The sequence below is a fragment of the Corylus avellana genome, chromosome ca5 (genome assembly GCF_901000735.1).
Source record: "Corylus avellana chromosome ca5, CavTom2PMs-1.0".
NCBI classification, from domain to species: domain Eukaryota; kingdom Viridiplantae; phylum Streptophyta; class Magnoliopsida; order Fagales; family Betulaceae; genus Corylus; species Corylus avellana.
In genome coordinates this window covers 26,584,804-26,599,249 of record NC_081545.1, presented here as the reverse complement: position 1 = coordinate 26,599,249, position 14,446 = coordinate 26,584,804, and the positions used below count along the sequence as shown (strand labels likewise).

The window sequence follows — 14,446 nt, the reverse complement described above, 5'->3', positions numbered from 1 at the left end:
CTAGTATACAACTTTGTTAAACAATTTTGGCATAGTGAAGCAGACGAAGCGTTACTAGCCACCCAAATCCTAAGAGAATGTCGCTGTTTTCTCTGACCTCCTCCTATTTCTCAACTTCACCACTTCCGGATTTTCCTGCGAAGGTTAACAACTTTCCATTCCCAACCACTTCAGCTCCGGTTTCTACTCTCAACTTCTCCCCATTTTCTAAGAGATTGTTGGGAAATGGGATTTGGGTTTCTCAGAGAAACAAATTTCATGCAAAATCTACTGACGCAGAACCCAATACCAGCGAGCCATCCACCCAATCTTCCCTGGGAAATGTTACAGTTTCCAGTAGTGGTGGCAACTCATCGACCAGTTTTTTGTCCATTCTTTGTCCCCTGCTCAAGCTCTTCTCTGTAAGTACACGGCTAAAATTTGAAACCTTTATGCACCTTATTTGAGTTTCTCTGTAGTATTTTTCCTGTTAGTTGACATAGAAGGAAGTATTACTGTCGTAACATGTTGTTCACAGAGATGGAAGTCTTTATGTCTTCATTGGTCCAAGAAAATTTGTAGCTGGAACTAGTATTTATCGTAAAATGGATTTGAGTATTGGAAACGTCGAAAATGTGCAATGAAATGTATTAATTGGCACCCCCTCAGAATTTTTGGAGTCTGGGTTTGCAATCAATTTTGTCCTCCAAATTGGGAAGTTATATGCAGAGAAACTTCAGCATTTGTTAATTTTACGTGATGCATGAGCACTTAAATTTACAGATATTATAGAATATCGATCACAGTGTCAGCTTTATCTCATTGTATGACTAAGCTGAAGAAATAAAGTTCCCATAAAAGAACAAATAAGATGAAGTGGTGCTTATCAAATGTTATGTTATTGTAGATTCGCATCAAGTAGATCAGGTGGATGAATTTTTTTAAGATCAGTACAACTAGGCATGTTAATATAGAAAGGTACAACCACTGAATGCACCTGTCCTGTATAAACTGAGATGTAAGGAGCCTATGCAGCTTGAATTGCCTGGTGGGTTATGTAAGATGCTAAAGGTTGCAAGCCTAGCGAGAGTATCAAGAACCATGTATTTAGCTTAACTTGTTGTATCAAATCCCTAATTAATCCTACTTCCCGTTAAAACTTTGATGCATGCATGATTTTATATATTGTATCTTTGACTGTACAATCTTTTGTCGTAGTACCCCATTAACTACTTGTTCTATGGGATCCAAACTTCAGTTTTGTTTTCTGGTTTTTCATTTTAATTTACCATTATATTTGTCTTCTTTCTTGCAGGGAGGAGATCCTTCTCGAGAACGGAATTATAGTTTGGAGGTAATCTCTTTTAAGAGTTGTCTTATTTTCAAAATTCAGATTCAATATTGTGTTCTATGGATTTTTCTCTCTATTATTCTCCTTTTTGCCTTTTCACTATTTTTAGTTCTTAGTTGATGCTTCTTCTTTCATCTTCTCATAGAACAGATGTGGAAAATGAAATGAATGAAAAGATACAGTGGATAATATAATTTATAAAAAATACTAAATGCTTTGTGAGGCAAAACTTAGTTTGTGTAACTGCTCCTGATGAGTAGAAGAGAATACTTAAAAACCTAATCTTTACAGTTCAATAAGAATGCCACGTATTTCACTTTGCATCTCTTTTCTTGTGTCCCTGCATATGTATGTCTTTGTGTTATATGTGCACGTATCCTGCATACATTTGTGTAGTAATATGACTAGGTAGGTCTCAATTTCTGAACAGTTTTACGTTCTCGCTAACTCAGACACCTCTGCATTTGTTTCTGAATGTAGGTCGCAACATCTTTAATGTCCACCTTGGCAAGACTTCCATGGGGATCAAATGCACTATCCGAGAGTTCGCACAGCCAAGAGATCCCCACTTTAGATCCTCCTATGAATTTGCAACTCTTTGAATTTGGCAAGATTCTCCCTGGTTATACAATCAGCTATTCATCGATAAAGTCATAATCGATGCTTATTGCAAGCAGAAAAAGTACATTTTGTTTCATGTAGCTTTTAAGTTATGAGCATCCAAACTATTTTTGGAACATGATTTACACTGTTTGAATTTTCCATATGATTGAATATGGGCTAATGAAGAAGCAAGTCATCTATTGGTTAAGAGAATCATGATAGTTTTTAAGATAAGGATTCTTCAACTAAGTTTGCATACCATGTGCTGCAGATTGTTGTAAATGTTTATTCAACATTTTAAGTTGTTTTGAGGGACTGCTACTTTTTCTGTAAGTTTAATCTTTCAAATATAATTTGTCAACAGAGGCATGCCCCTTTTGCCGGAGGGTTCGAGAGGCCATGACTGAGCTAGATCTTTCTGTAGAGGTGAGAAATGAGTTCTTTAGATACAATCACCAACTCCTTAATTATCTCAATCTCTCATGATTTACTGGTTGCTGTCCTATTGTTAGATTAAGAACACACATTTTCTTTGCTATCTCATGGATTCTACACCATTCTATTTTTCCACTCTAGGCATATCCCTTCATCGTAAGATTCATTAAAAAAGGGTAATAACAGATGGTTTGAGCCCATGCTTAAGCTGAGACTTATGGACTTAATTCTAATCCAGCTTGCATCTATTATTAAAAAAAAAAAAAAAAAAAAAAAAAAAGAAAAGGGAAGGTTTTCAGATTTTGCATGGGAAAAGGTTGGAGTAGCTCTGTTATATTGTTATTTCATGAATTTTTTTCAATACCCTAACTTTGCATAAGTCGCTAAATTCCTATCATTCAATGCTTTTCAATTAATTTTGCTTGGAGTTTTCAATTTCAAATTCCTATCGTGTTCAAATCTGAACTGCTTCATAACCAAAAGTGCATTAGTAAGTACCTTCACATGTTATGACTTAATAAACTTATGTCTTTGGAAATAATGGGAAGATCAGGCCAGCAACTTCTTCGTTAATTTGTTCTTCCTTTTCTCCTCATCTTTGATGATCTCATGCTGTCAAGAAATTATCTTTAGTGTTTTCTCTATCAAAGTTGCATCAGTCTGCCATGCCATAAAAAGCTTATTTTTTTTAGTCACATGTTCCATAGCCTATGCATTGCTACTTCTGTACAGTTTGAGATCCTCTAGCTAACTGCATTCATAACAACATGGTCAATAATAGTGGTACAATAAGTCAATACTGAGCGATTCTTGGATAAGGTTGCCCGATCCGAATCATGGTAACTTTAGCTTCTAAAAGTTAGATATAGTAAAAGTTTCATTACACTTCATTTCTCATTTGTTCGCTTGTCAGATTAGTACTTAAACCTTGATATAAAGTAAGTTTTTAGAAAAATGGGTTGACATTCATAACTCTTCAGGTGACCAAATCTGATCCAATTATCTGGATTTAGCTAATACTACATTGTTCCCATCAGGTTATAGATCCATCATGTCATAAATGGAATTCAGATGTAGCATGACCAAGCCAATAATTTTCCTACATAGCTATTCTATTCCTTGTTCAAACTCATTCAAATGGATGTTGATAATTTGGTAAAACAAGCTCCTATAGCTGATTGTGATTTTTTTCAAAAAAGATGTCTTGCATATTTATGAATAAACTATTTGATGTCCAATGTTTTTCAGCTTTGTTTGTATTATTTGGAAAGTATTTTCCTTATGGTGCTCCTTTGTCATTTAGTTTCCTAACTGAACTCAATGCATGTATGCATAGGTCTATCCCTGTCCAAAAGGCTCTGTTAGACATAGAGAGATGGTTAGAACATCCGGTGGCAAAGAGCAGTATGTAATTCTTTCTGCCAGGTTTTATTATATCAAGCTGTTGTTTTGTTTGACTTGTGGAATTTCTTTGAGTTAGACTAGAACTCCAATATCAATATGATCAGTTGTCATGCATATCAGGTCGCCATAGATGTTAATGGGAACATAAATGACCAGATATGCCAATAATTATGACACATCATTTCTACTATGGTCAAGTATGAACTTCCAATGGTTTTGATATCCTTAATGTATTTGGGGCATGCGTTCTTTGAGAGATAACGTGTAATCCATATTTTGCTTCTTCTTTACCTTTCACAAACTTGAGCAGTTATGGAATTTCCATGCAGGTTTCCTTTCCTCATTGATGTGAATACTGGTATTTCATTGTATGAAAGTGGTAAGCATGAAGCTTAATTTCACAAGCATGGATGTGGTTACTTGTAATTTTCTTTAGATAGATCTGATTTTATTGGGAGCAAATTTGTTAATTATGGATGCCTCAACTATGTATTCTCATTTACTGGATTTGATAATAATTGTAAAGGTGATTTTTATAATCTCTTTAAAATTATTTGTGTTATCCATCAATCCAATCAGTCCCAATCGATATCTAGTCCTTTACTACAATGTAGCCATGAGCTGCAAGATTTTTACAGTGCCAGTAGATATCTGTATAGTAGCATGCTTCTTTGTAACTTATTATGAATTCCAGCACAGAACTTACTAGATGTATAAACATCTTAACGTCTCTTGATATATTTAGTGTACTATAGAAAAAAACCTAAGGAAAATCACAGTAGATTATCCTGTAGGATGTAGGAAACTTTGTTATAGTTTCACATTAACATTGGAATAAATAAAATGTTGATCACATTTGAGAACTTCATGAGTACTTGCCCTTTTTTTCTTTCTTTTTTTACACTTTTTCAATCAAAAGTAGGGCAAGCAAAAAAGGGGGAATTATCCAATCCAATAGCCTTGTAACAAACAATTTATCAACTGCTGACTAGTTAGATAGTACCTTTCTTAGTTTTTAGAATTTTCATGAGATTAGAGAGAGGGGTCAACTGGGTTGAGTAGTTGTGGCAGCAAAAATATAAGCAAGATGGATCCACGGCTCCCTGAATTGACCCAAAAACTTTAGTGAGGCACTTTTAAGCCAGAAGACCCAATGGTTTTTCCAATCTATGAAGGGCTCAAAGGGTCCGGTTATTAGACTGCCAGTTACTATAACTTCTTAACATAAGGGAGAATATAATTTTCCTAGGGACATAAAAGAGGCTGTTAGATGGCCTAGACAACTTGAGCACCTGATCTGGTTGGGCAATGTATACACATATAGGATAAAGAGAGCTGAGCTCAAAAACTCCCTGAAATGATGAAGATATGATTTTCTGGATAAATTGGATCCCTTGGTACCATTTCCTGAACTTTCATGGTACTTAAGATGATGCTGGCCATGTCATTTTGTAATTTTGTTTTGAAAAGAAAGTGAAATATTGTTACACTCAGCAGACAGGACTGATTGATGAAAGTCATCCTCAGGATTTGAGATTTAAATTGAATTTATTGATTATGTGATGCACATTTGAAGGGATTGTTTTGCACTTCTTTCAGTAGTCTCTTACACAAATTTGAGAATCAAAACTATACATCTATAGCTTGTAAATTTTAGCTCATAATTTAATTCTTATTGTGTAATTGCTTTCTGGGCCTAGTTTCATCATGTTCAATTGTTCTTTAACATGCATTGTAACTTTTGCTGATAGGTGACATTGTGAATTACCTTTTTCAGCAATATGGTAAAGGGAGAAGCCTGTCGACAGGACTTTTGGAAAGGTATTGGATATCAGAAAATTCCAATATGGTCAAGAATTTCATAGTCTGTATGATAACAGCTTAGAGATTTGAGATGAAGTTATCAATTGCTGTTAGATACAATGTCTTCTTTTTATTTCATGATCATCAAGTTTAGATTTGTTTAATGTATATAACCTAAACTTTATAATTCCTGTCATGCAGCACATTTTTCACAGGATGGATGCCAACAATTCTCAGAGCAGGTAGAGGAATGACATTGTGGGAAAAGGCCAGACAAGACCCACCACCCAAAAAGTTGGAACTTTTCTCATATGAAAACAATCCGGTAAGATAATGGTTTTCCACTCCCTTTTTGGTCTAGATTATTGTGTTTTATATTTTAAATGGTTTCTGATTTCACTTCTATGCCACATTACAGGCTGACCCCATAGAAAGTTGGAAAAATGAGTGTTTTTGTTTCTTTATTTTTCCCCATCCTTTTTGAATAAGTATGCTGGAGTCCCAAGTGGAAAATAAAGTGCAGGCTCTCGATACCTGCTTAAATTTTGATTTATGGGCTTCAACTGGCCAAACTGAGGCATGTTTGGGTTGCAACATCCTTGAGTTGTCAACTAAAGAAACCTGAAAAGAACAATAAAACTCAGACAGTATGCTAGATTATTAAATCAGATGTATAAATAAGTTTGAATATTAGGATCATTTTAAGTACATAAAATCATTTTCTAGACCTGCCATGCTTGTTATACTTTCTTCAAGTATCTTCTAGTAGTTCAAAGCATTTTGTGTTATATGTAATGTATTTCACTTCCATTTTCCTCACCTTTTCCTTCTTTCCAGTATGCACGAATTGTGCGTGAGGCACTGTGTGAGTTGGAGCTTCCTTACATCCTCCATAATGTTGGAGAAGGTTCTCGGCGGGCACAGATACTTCTTGATGTATCTGGATCCAAAGAGGTTAGTCTTCCATACAACATTTAGGCAATCTGTAGTTTCTATTAACTAGTGTGCTTTAGTTGAGATGAATTTAGTTTCCCCAGTATTGTCTGAACATACTAGTCATTGTGCCTTCTATTGGGGCTTGAGTTTCTGCAGTATCTCTGCTGCCATCATATGAGGTAGTGATACTTGCAATGTACTTTTACCTCAATTAGGCAGCAAAACACTCTGACAGCTATTGAATCTGTTTGTGTGTGTCGTCTTTCTTATGGCCTGGGCCTTGCATAAGCTCATCATAATAGGGAGAAGACACACATACAAGGTTCACAGTATGTTGAAGATATTTTGTTTACCTGCATGCTTATTTTCAGCTATTGAGAACTTTAAGCATGACTGGGGAAATTTTATCTTACAGGTTCCTTACTTTATTGATCCTAACACTGGTGCTCGATTTGGTGACTACAAGAAGATCTTGTCTTATTTGTTCCAAACATATTCAGCAGCCACTGTGTAGTTCCAACTTCTGTTGCTAAATTCTGTGTATAGCTTTCTTTGTTTGTTTGGGGTATGCCCGTCCCTGTATTCTTTTTTTCAGGGTAATGTATTAATTCTTCCCCCAAAAATAAAAATAAAAAAGGAAAAGAAAATTTATCTATTCTTCTTGAGGAATACTGATTTAAATTCAATTCTGAATAAGCTGTAAAAGAAAAACTCCAAGATGGTGATGATAAATAATCTCTAAACCCTAGTTGCAGATGTCCATATAGATCGTTAACAAACTAGAAAAAATTGTTTTTTTGTCATTTTATGTCTTCAATTCCCCTATTTTAAACAATTTGGGCTAACAACTTTTTGATATGTTGTGTTTCTTTGAATGAAGAAGATTTTAAGATAAATTTCATGTCACTTTGGAGTTAAATTGGAGGAGTTATAATTTTTATAATCTCAATAGGTCAAACTGTCAAAACAGAAATCAATAAATTTTTTTATAGGGTTAATGAGTTCACATTACAAAGCTTTTTGGATATGTTAGGATTATGATGATATAAGCCTTACATGGGATAAGAAATATTTTGCATTAAAAATCCAAAGATGGATGATAATAGTGCAAGATGTTTTAGAATTTCTTTTTGAAGTGAAGGTTTAGATTTAACTTGTTATTAGGGTTGAGCAAATTGCCGATTAACCAACTTTCGACCGATTTTGACGGACACTAACCGTTACTGACTAGATGGCGGACAATAGACGGCATGATTTTTTTTATTCCGAATTTTTCGGTTCGGTAGGTGGAAGAGGTTTTTTAACCGAACCGACTTTACCGGCCGACTTTCGACCGACTTTACCAACAAATTTGCCACTTTTCCACATACCGACATTACCGACCGCCATTTGGTTTGAAATGCAAAATAAAATAAAATTTGACGGAATAAGTCGGTGAAATAACCGACTTTACCGACATTGTCGGTTCGAAAGGCGAAAATAAAAATTTTCTACCAAAACCGACATTACCAACCGACGCTTAGCCCTACTTGTTATCCGTATGAAATCATGTCAATTCTCGTGGGTTTTTAAAATCTCAAGAATCAATATAATTCTCAAGATCTTCAACGTTCTCAACCAAACAGGCCCTAAATAACGTAGTTGAACTAGTACAAGTACACTCTCATAAAGACTTCAAAAATTGCAACTCATGCTTGGGCAGCAGCAGCCACAGCGAGCCGATCACGTCTACCCTCAATGAACTGTTGCCGAAACTGCTCAAAGTTTCCTGATTTAACTGCTGCTCTTATTGCACGGAAGAAGCCAAGATAATGGTGAGTATTATGTCTGCAACATGAAGAACAGGATTATGATTATTGCTCCAAAAATAGTAATACTTTTGACATCGTCATCGCCAGCTATTAGTTCTCTTACATTTCTAGCAGAATCTGAGCCAGCATTTCATGAACATTGAGCAGGTGATTAATGTATGCTTTTGTGTGGTTTTGGCATGTATAGCAGCTACAGCTTTTGATGATTGGTGATGGATCTTTCCTGTTCAAGAAAAAAAAATCCAATAACGACGACAGACAAAATTGTTATTCTAAATTTCTTAAATCTCCAAATTACTATGGAAACATTGGAAAGAAACACAAAAAGTACATGAAACTTGAGAAAAAGTAGTTGTCCATGTCCTATGCTTAATGTCCAAGTAAATACCCTTCCATACTTGAGAACCATTGACATAAAGAAATCTCAACATGGGCATTGAACAAATTTCTGTAAGCCGGAAGTACTATGGAGTATCAACGAATTAAAATGAAAAACTATAATCAGAGTTGATGGAAAAAAGGACTTAGTAGTACTCCAAGAAAGGCCATTTTAATCAGACATGAGAAAGAAATAAGTATATATGTAACAAACAAATTTAATTGAATTTTCAAAGTAATTTAGATAAAACATAAGGAACAGAATGGATAAAATGTTTTAACCTCCATATATAAGATGGAAATTAGGCTCGTATGATGATCAAAATTCCGACTCCTGCTACCAAAGATCAACAAATTCTACTATATCAAGTGGTAATGCTGCAAGTAGAAAAAGATCCTTATCAGTTACCTGTAAACTGTTGCCCTTAAATTAATCTTTGTCGGGTCACTTCCGAAATCACTCTGCTGGAAGTCGGATTCATTTACATCAAGTCCATCCAGAGGAAAGGTAAGTGCAAAGCCTCCAAGGGTAAGGTGATAGATATACCTGCAAAGCGTAACATAAATTATTCATATATTGGTGAAATTAACATGAGAGAACCTCGGAAGACAATAAATAGTGAAATAAGTTACATACACTGAGTCAAAAAGATCAATGCCTGCAGCAACACCCTGCAAGACCTCCTCTGTGAGATTAATAACAGATTTTATTTGCTGACAGATTATGAATCCACAATGAAATGTTTAAACAAAAATACATTTCAGTACTGGAAACATGTTTCTAATATGAAACTGTCCTAATGATAAATAAGTGCAGATAAGAAAGTATAGCAACTTGCAAGTCAGAAACAACTATATATGCCCAGACGACCTAAGTCAACATTTGAGATTAGATCAAGCATTGGATCCTCAATTAGCGCAAATGCTAATCTGAAATTCACATTTTTAATAGGCTGCATGCAACATTTTGCATTCAACCTCCACAAATTTTCATGTGTGATAGATACCAATAAAAGGAAAAAATAAAAGTGATAAACGTCTCCTAGGCAATGAAATATATATATATATATATATATATATATATATATATATATATATAATAGTAATAACGGTAAACTTGATACCTGGAAGTCCAAGCCCACATATCAGGCGCGGCTTTTCCTCTGCTAAAGTATCCTGCGCATTTGGCAGCAAAATTAGATTTCAGAAATATTTAAGGAAACAATCAGTTTAAATATAAAAAAATATAAAAAAGCCCTTTCAGTAGAGGATTCATTTAGATGCGGCTACTATTAACACAGTAAAATTTCTTTGTATGACTTTCAGCAACCCTATTCTATACTGCTCCCTTCAGTAAATTGGCCGAGACAAATGGAGATTGACGTTAACCATCAGAGTCATTGTTTAACGGTATATGGCTTGAGTTTAACAAATTATAAAAGCCTTAAATGACGCCATAGATACCATTACACTAAACATGGTGCAGACATAACTGGTCACAACCATAATGAATATCATAACTTAGAAAATATGTAAAATATTAAGATCAATGTGTATTGTTGGCAGATTTTATGACTATGGGTTCATTTGATCTTCAAACATGGAACCTGTACTGCTGTGATGTTCAACAGAAAACTGTATACTAAATTTCATTGTTTTGGAGACAAGTAACTAAGATGAAGCTTTTTTCATCCTATGAAGTGAAGTGTAAGCTTTGACAGAGGTGGGTAGGTATCATAATTAAATTGAATTGATATAAAATAAAATTTGAAAATACTGAAAATAAAGAAGATACTAAAGATCATATGATGTAGGACAAACAATGATCTCAAAAATCACACAGCAAAAGTAGGGCAAAGCAAGGAGAAGGAGGTAAAGGAGAGAGAAGAAGAAAATTTGAAAATACTGAAAATAAAGAAGATACTAAAGATCATATGATGTAGGACAAACAATGATCTCAAAAATCACACAGCAAAAGTAGGGCAAAGCAAGGAGAAGGAGATAAAGGAGAGAGAAGAAGCTAAGGGAGAGAGAGACAGAGAGAGAGAGTCATATTCTCATAATTTTATTCTATCAAAGTCTGCCTCCATTGGCATACAAAAGACACTTTTTATAGACTAATGATTAAACCCTAGGGCAACACCCATTTATTAACTTATCTAATATAATTTAGGGCGACGCTCATTTAGCATACCATTACCATTTGTAAAGAAAAGATTTATATTAAAAATTTGTTCTCATTCAAGCATTTGTTTACTCAGCCAATTTTATTTCAAAATTTTATCCAAGGAAAATAAACCAATTATCAATGTGGAGTCTCAGGATACTCAATTTCTAAAATCGTCAATTTGTGGTAAGTCATGATGATAGTTGTTCATGTATCAGGGGAATGTCAATGTATCGTGCTGCCGAACTCAACTTGGTGGACAAACATAATCATATAATAATCATTTATCTTGCTGTTTTTGGAACAAGTGATAAAGTTATAGACAAAACCATAAAAGGATTTCTTGAGCTTTCAGTACTTAGAGAATTGAGTGTCATACAGTAACAGCATTAAGGAGAGCAGGGCGCTCATCCATGCTCTCTCCTAGCCCAAAACCTCCAATCCAATAACCTGCATAAGATATCTTGTGGTCAAGTTCAAAGAAAAATAGATAACCAAAAATAATTCCAAAGTGAAGCCAATCTCCTATAATAATCGATTAAAACAGGCCAATATCCTAAAATAATCACTTAATACCACTAAAACTATGCATAGACAAAAAAAAATTCAAATGATTCTAGCAATGGATAATTGAAAGGAGGATGGGTTTTATTTCCTACTTCTTGCACAAAGGTATGTGGTTTTTTTTTTTTTTTTTGTCTGTTTAGAAACAACAACATTCATTAAATACAACAAAAAATCACAAGGAAATATAAGACTAATGCTTAGATGACCATGTTGGTGGTCTATACAGTAAACACTAACAACATGGAAAGATATAAGTGAGGAGCTGGAGAGATTATGTTGGCATCATCAACTGTAACTTCTCCAAGCAATGACCGAATCTTCTTCACAAATAACTTAAGTTAATTGAAAAGATGGAGAAACCTGATACATTTCGACCGGCTACCTCTTGTGCACATCGCTGGCGTTCTTCTATACTAGACCCTCCAACAATGGCTCCAAAAACAGCTCCACCTGCCTATATTTTATAGATTAATTCATGCCCATTAACAACCAAACTACACAACAAGGAGTATGTCGCATAGATCTAAAGCATGTCACTAATGAGCTCACAATTTACTAGTTGCCACTGACAAAATTGAATGATCAAAAAGAAAACCCACAACATATGAGAGCAATCACCTTGAAATTCATGAAAACCTTTTGTTGATCCCACTTTTTATTCACATTTCTTCATCATAAATGAAGGTATCAAAACAGAGAGGCAAATGGGTTTCATGTCCATGAGTATGCAACAACACATTAATAGGGAGATGTCCCACATGTCATAGCTCCTAAACATTTTAAAATTGCTGAACTAGCAAATAGCATAAAATTGCAACATCAAGTTTCATGTAAAATATCAAACAATGAATTATGACTAACAATAAAAGTCAGAAACATCCTAACACAGTAACTCACAATGTCCAACTATTGGTTTCAGATTCTGATAGAAATTAAGACTAGAAAGAGGGGGGAAAGCACACACACATCATAGCTCCTAAAGATTTTTAAATTGATTAACTAGCAAATAGCATAACATTGCTTAGTCAAGTTTCATTTAAAATCTCCAACAATGCATTATGACTTACAAGTAAAGTCAGAAACATCCTAACACAGTAGCTCACAATGTGCAAATATTGGCTTCAGATTATGATAGAAATTAAGACCAGAAAGACGGGGGGAAACACACACACACATCTTAACACATTAACTCACAATATCCAGATATTGGTTTCAGATTATGATAGAAATTAAGACCAGAAAGACAGGGGAAACACACACACACACACGTATAGTTCTTACTGGGCTTAATGCAATGCATTCATCAAGCCATCTTATAGTTCGATCCACCGAGGTCTTGTTTCTCTTTTCAGATACCCAAGTAGGCACTTCATCAGCCAAAGTGGCCCATAGATTCGGCCTCAATGAAGAAATCAATTCCATGTATTCTACAGGTTTAATCTGAAAGCGCACAATAAATTTAGAAATATTTACAAATTGATTATTAGAAAATTACTGAGTAAAAGTTACTCTGATCAAGAAGCTATATGGGCCAATTACCAAAAGACGACCGCAAGGAGTCTCAAATGATGCTCCAATTTTGTTTGTGCTGTTACACTCTGGAAGGCATTGAATAGAGTCCCTTCCTACAGCTGCTAGTACATAGTCATGCAGACCAAGCATTTGATGAAGTCCTCCAATATTTGATATCGTTTTAGGTGAAAGGCCTTCCAAACTGCAGAATTAAATAATGTCACGTAGCTTGCTCAATGAATAATTAAATTATACACAAGCAAACTAAATTTATTCTCTCCTGGAAGTGTTTCCATTGGTAATTTGTATGCTTCAAAGTTTCTTGAAATATTACGCTTTACAGTCCTAAATCTATTAGGCGCTAGTGGTTTCTACAGCACTTTTACTGTCTTCCAACCTCTCTTTGGAGCATTAATGAATATTTAAGGCACTAGCCATTGGAGCATTAGTAACTCTTCACACTCCTTGTAACCACTCCTCAATGTCTTCTTTACATGGCTTTGTCTAAGGAATCCAATACACAATTCAGAATCTCTCTACTTCTCCATTAGTTTTGCTCTGTCCAAAAAATTATCCTTAGTTCTTCCATTCTAACAGGGTTGCTTAGATAGATAGGTCCACCAACCAACCTGATATTGAGAATGCACCCTTACCAGCTTTCTCTAGCAGTTGCCAAATCCTGGAGACCAACTTCCACCACCCTGCTGCATCAGACTACAGTCTCGACTCTCGAGGGACAAAATTGGTTCCCTCAACTATGCCAATCCAATGAGCACTATTCCATGTTTATTTTCATTTCCATTTCTCCATTGTTATCAGACATATATTGTAAGAAACTTTTTTGAATAATAAAACTACTTGAAGTTCAGTTTTAGATTATCTGGCACTCATTCATCCAAAACCAAGTACACATTTTTTCCCAAAACCATTAGCAAACATTTCAAAATACAAAAACACTTTTCAACTATGCTCAAGCAACCCAATTCACAAACAACTTTAATGCACTAACTATAATATTAAAAAAAAAAAAAAAAAGGGAGGAAAAGTGCAGGGGGTGGAGTGGAAAATACTTACAAGTGCAAGGGGCAGACTTGGAGTAGATGGGAATCAGGAGAAGGAAGAGAGGGAAGGAAGTCAGGGGGGATAAAAAAGGGCAGCCCTTTACGTGTAGAAAGGAGAAGAGAAGGTGTCTCTATTGGGCTCGGGCAGCGGCCCAGCTGCAGCACCCCTGAACGTGCCCTTCCGTTGTTCCATGCCTTTACTGCGAACTTCATGCTCTGTCTCTCTTGCTTCGTTCTTGTTCTTGTTCTTGTTCTTGTCCTTGACGGAGACAAGAAAGTCTCTGGTAAACTATATGTCTGCCTCGCTGCAAGAAACCTTGGATTTTGCTCAAACCTTTATGCTATTTTGGCCCTATTGGGTGGGACGAACCCAGCCCAGCCCAATATTGTTTTTATGAAACAATCCTTTTCCCCTCTCCCGCGTTGAATATAATTAAAT

General features: G+C 35.2%; 2 protein-coding genes across 3 annotated transcripts; one reads left to right on the top strand and one right to left on the bottom strand.

Annotated features, from left to right (window-relative positions):
* The first annotated feature begins 4 nt into the window (after positions 1-4).
* LOC132181344 (uncharacterized) lies at positions 5-7,164 on the top strand. 2 transcript variants are annotated; one of them, XM_059594525.1, is made up of 10 exons: positions 5-401; positions 1,295-1,333; positions 1,811-1,937; positions 2,298-2,359; positions 3,705-3,772; positions 4,102-4,151; positions 5,524-5,593; positions 5,777-5,900; positions 6,413-6,529; positions 6,927-7,164. In XM_059594525.1, the coding sequence occupies exons 1-10, from the start codon at positions 78-80 to the stop codon at positions 7,023-7,025; spliced, it is 1,080 nt and encodes a 359-aa protein (XP_059450508.1). In that variant the 5' UTR covers positions 5-77; the 3' UTR covers positions 7,026-7,164. The 2 variants fall into 2 exon arrangements, with proteins under 2 accessions (XP_059450508.1, XP_059450507.1); XM_059594524.1 differs by having other exon boundaries at positions 3,705-3,793.
* Positions 7,165-8,024: 860 nt separating this feature from the next.
* Positions 8,025-14,313, bottom strand: LOC132180770 (uncharacterized). Its single transcript, XM_059593711.1, has 10 exons — positions 14,021-14,313; positions 12,974-13,148; positions 12,716-12,874; positions 11,795-11,888; positions 11,247-11,317; positions 9,825-9,876; positions 9,338-9,386; positions 9,110-9,247; positions 8,426-8,545; positions 8,025-8,338 (listed from the first exon to the last, which is right to left on the bottom strand). Exons 1-10 carry the CDS (start codon positions 14,218-14,220, stop codon positions 8,200-8,202), a joined length of 1,197 nt encoding a protein of 398 aa, XP_059449694.1. The 5' UTR covers positions 14,221-14,313; the 3' UTR covers positions 8,025-8,199.
* Between the last annotated feature and the right edge of the window lie 133 nt (positions 14,314-14,446).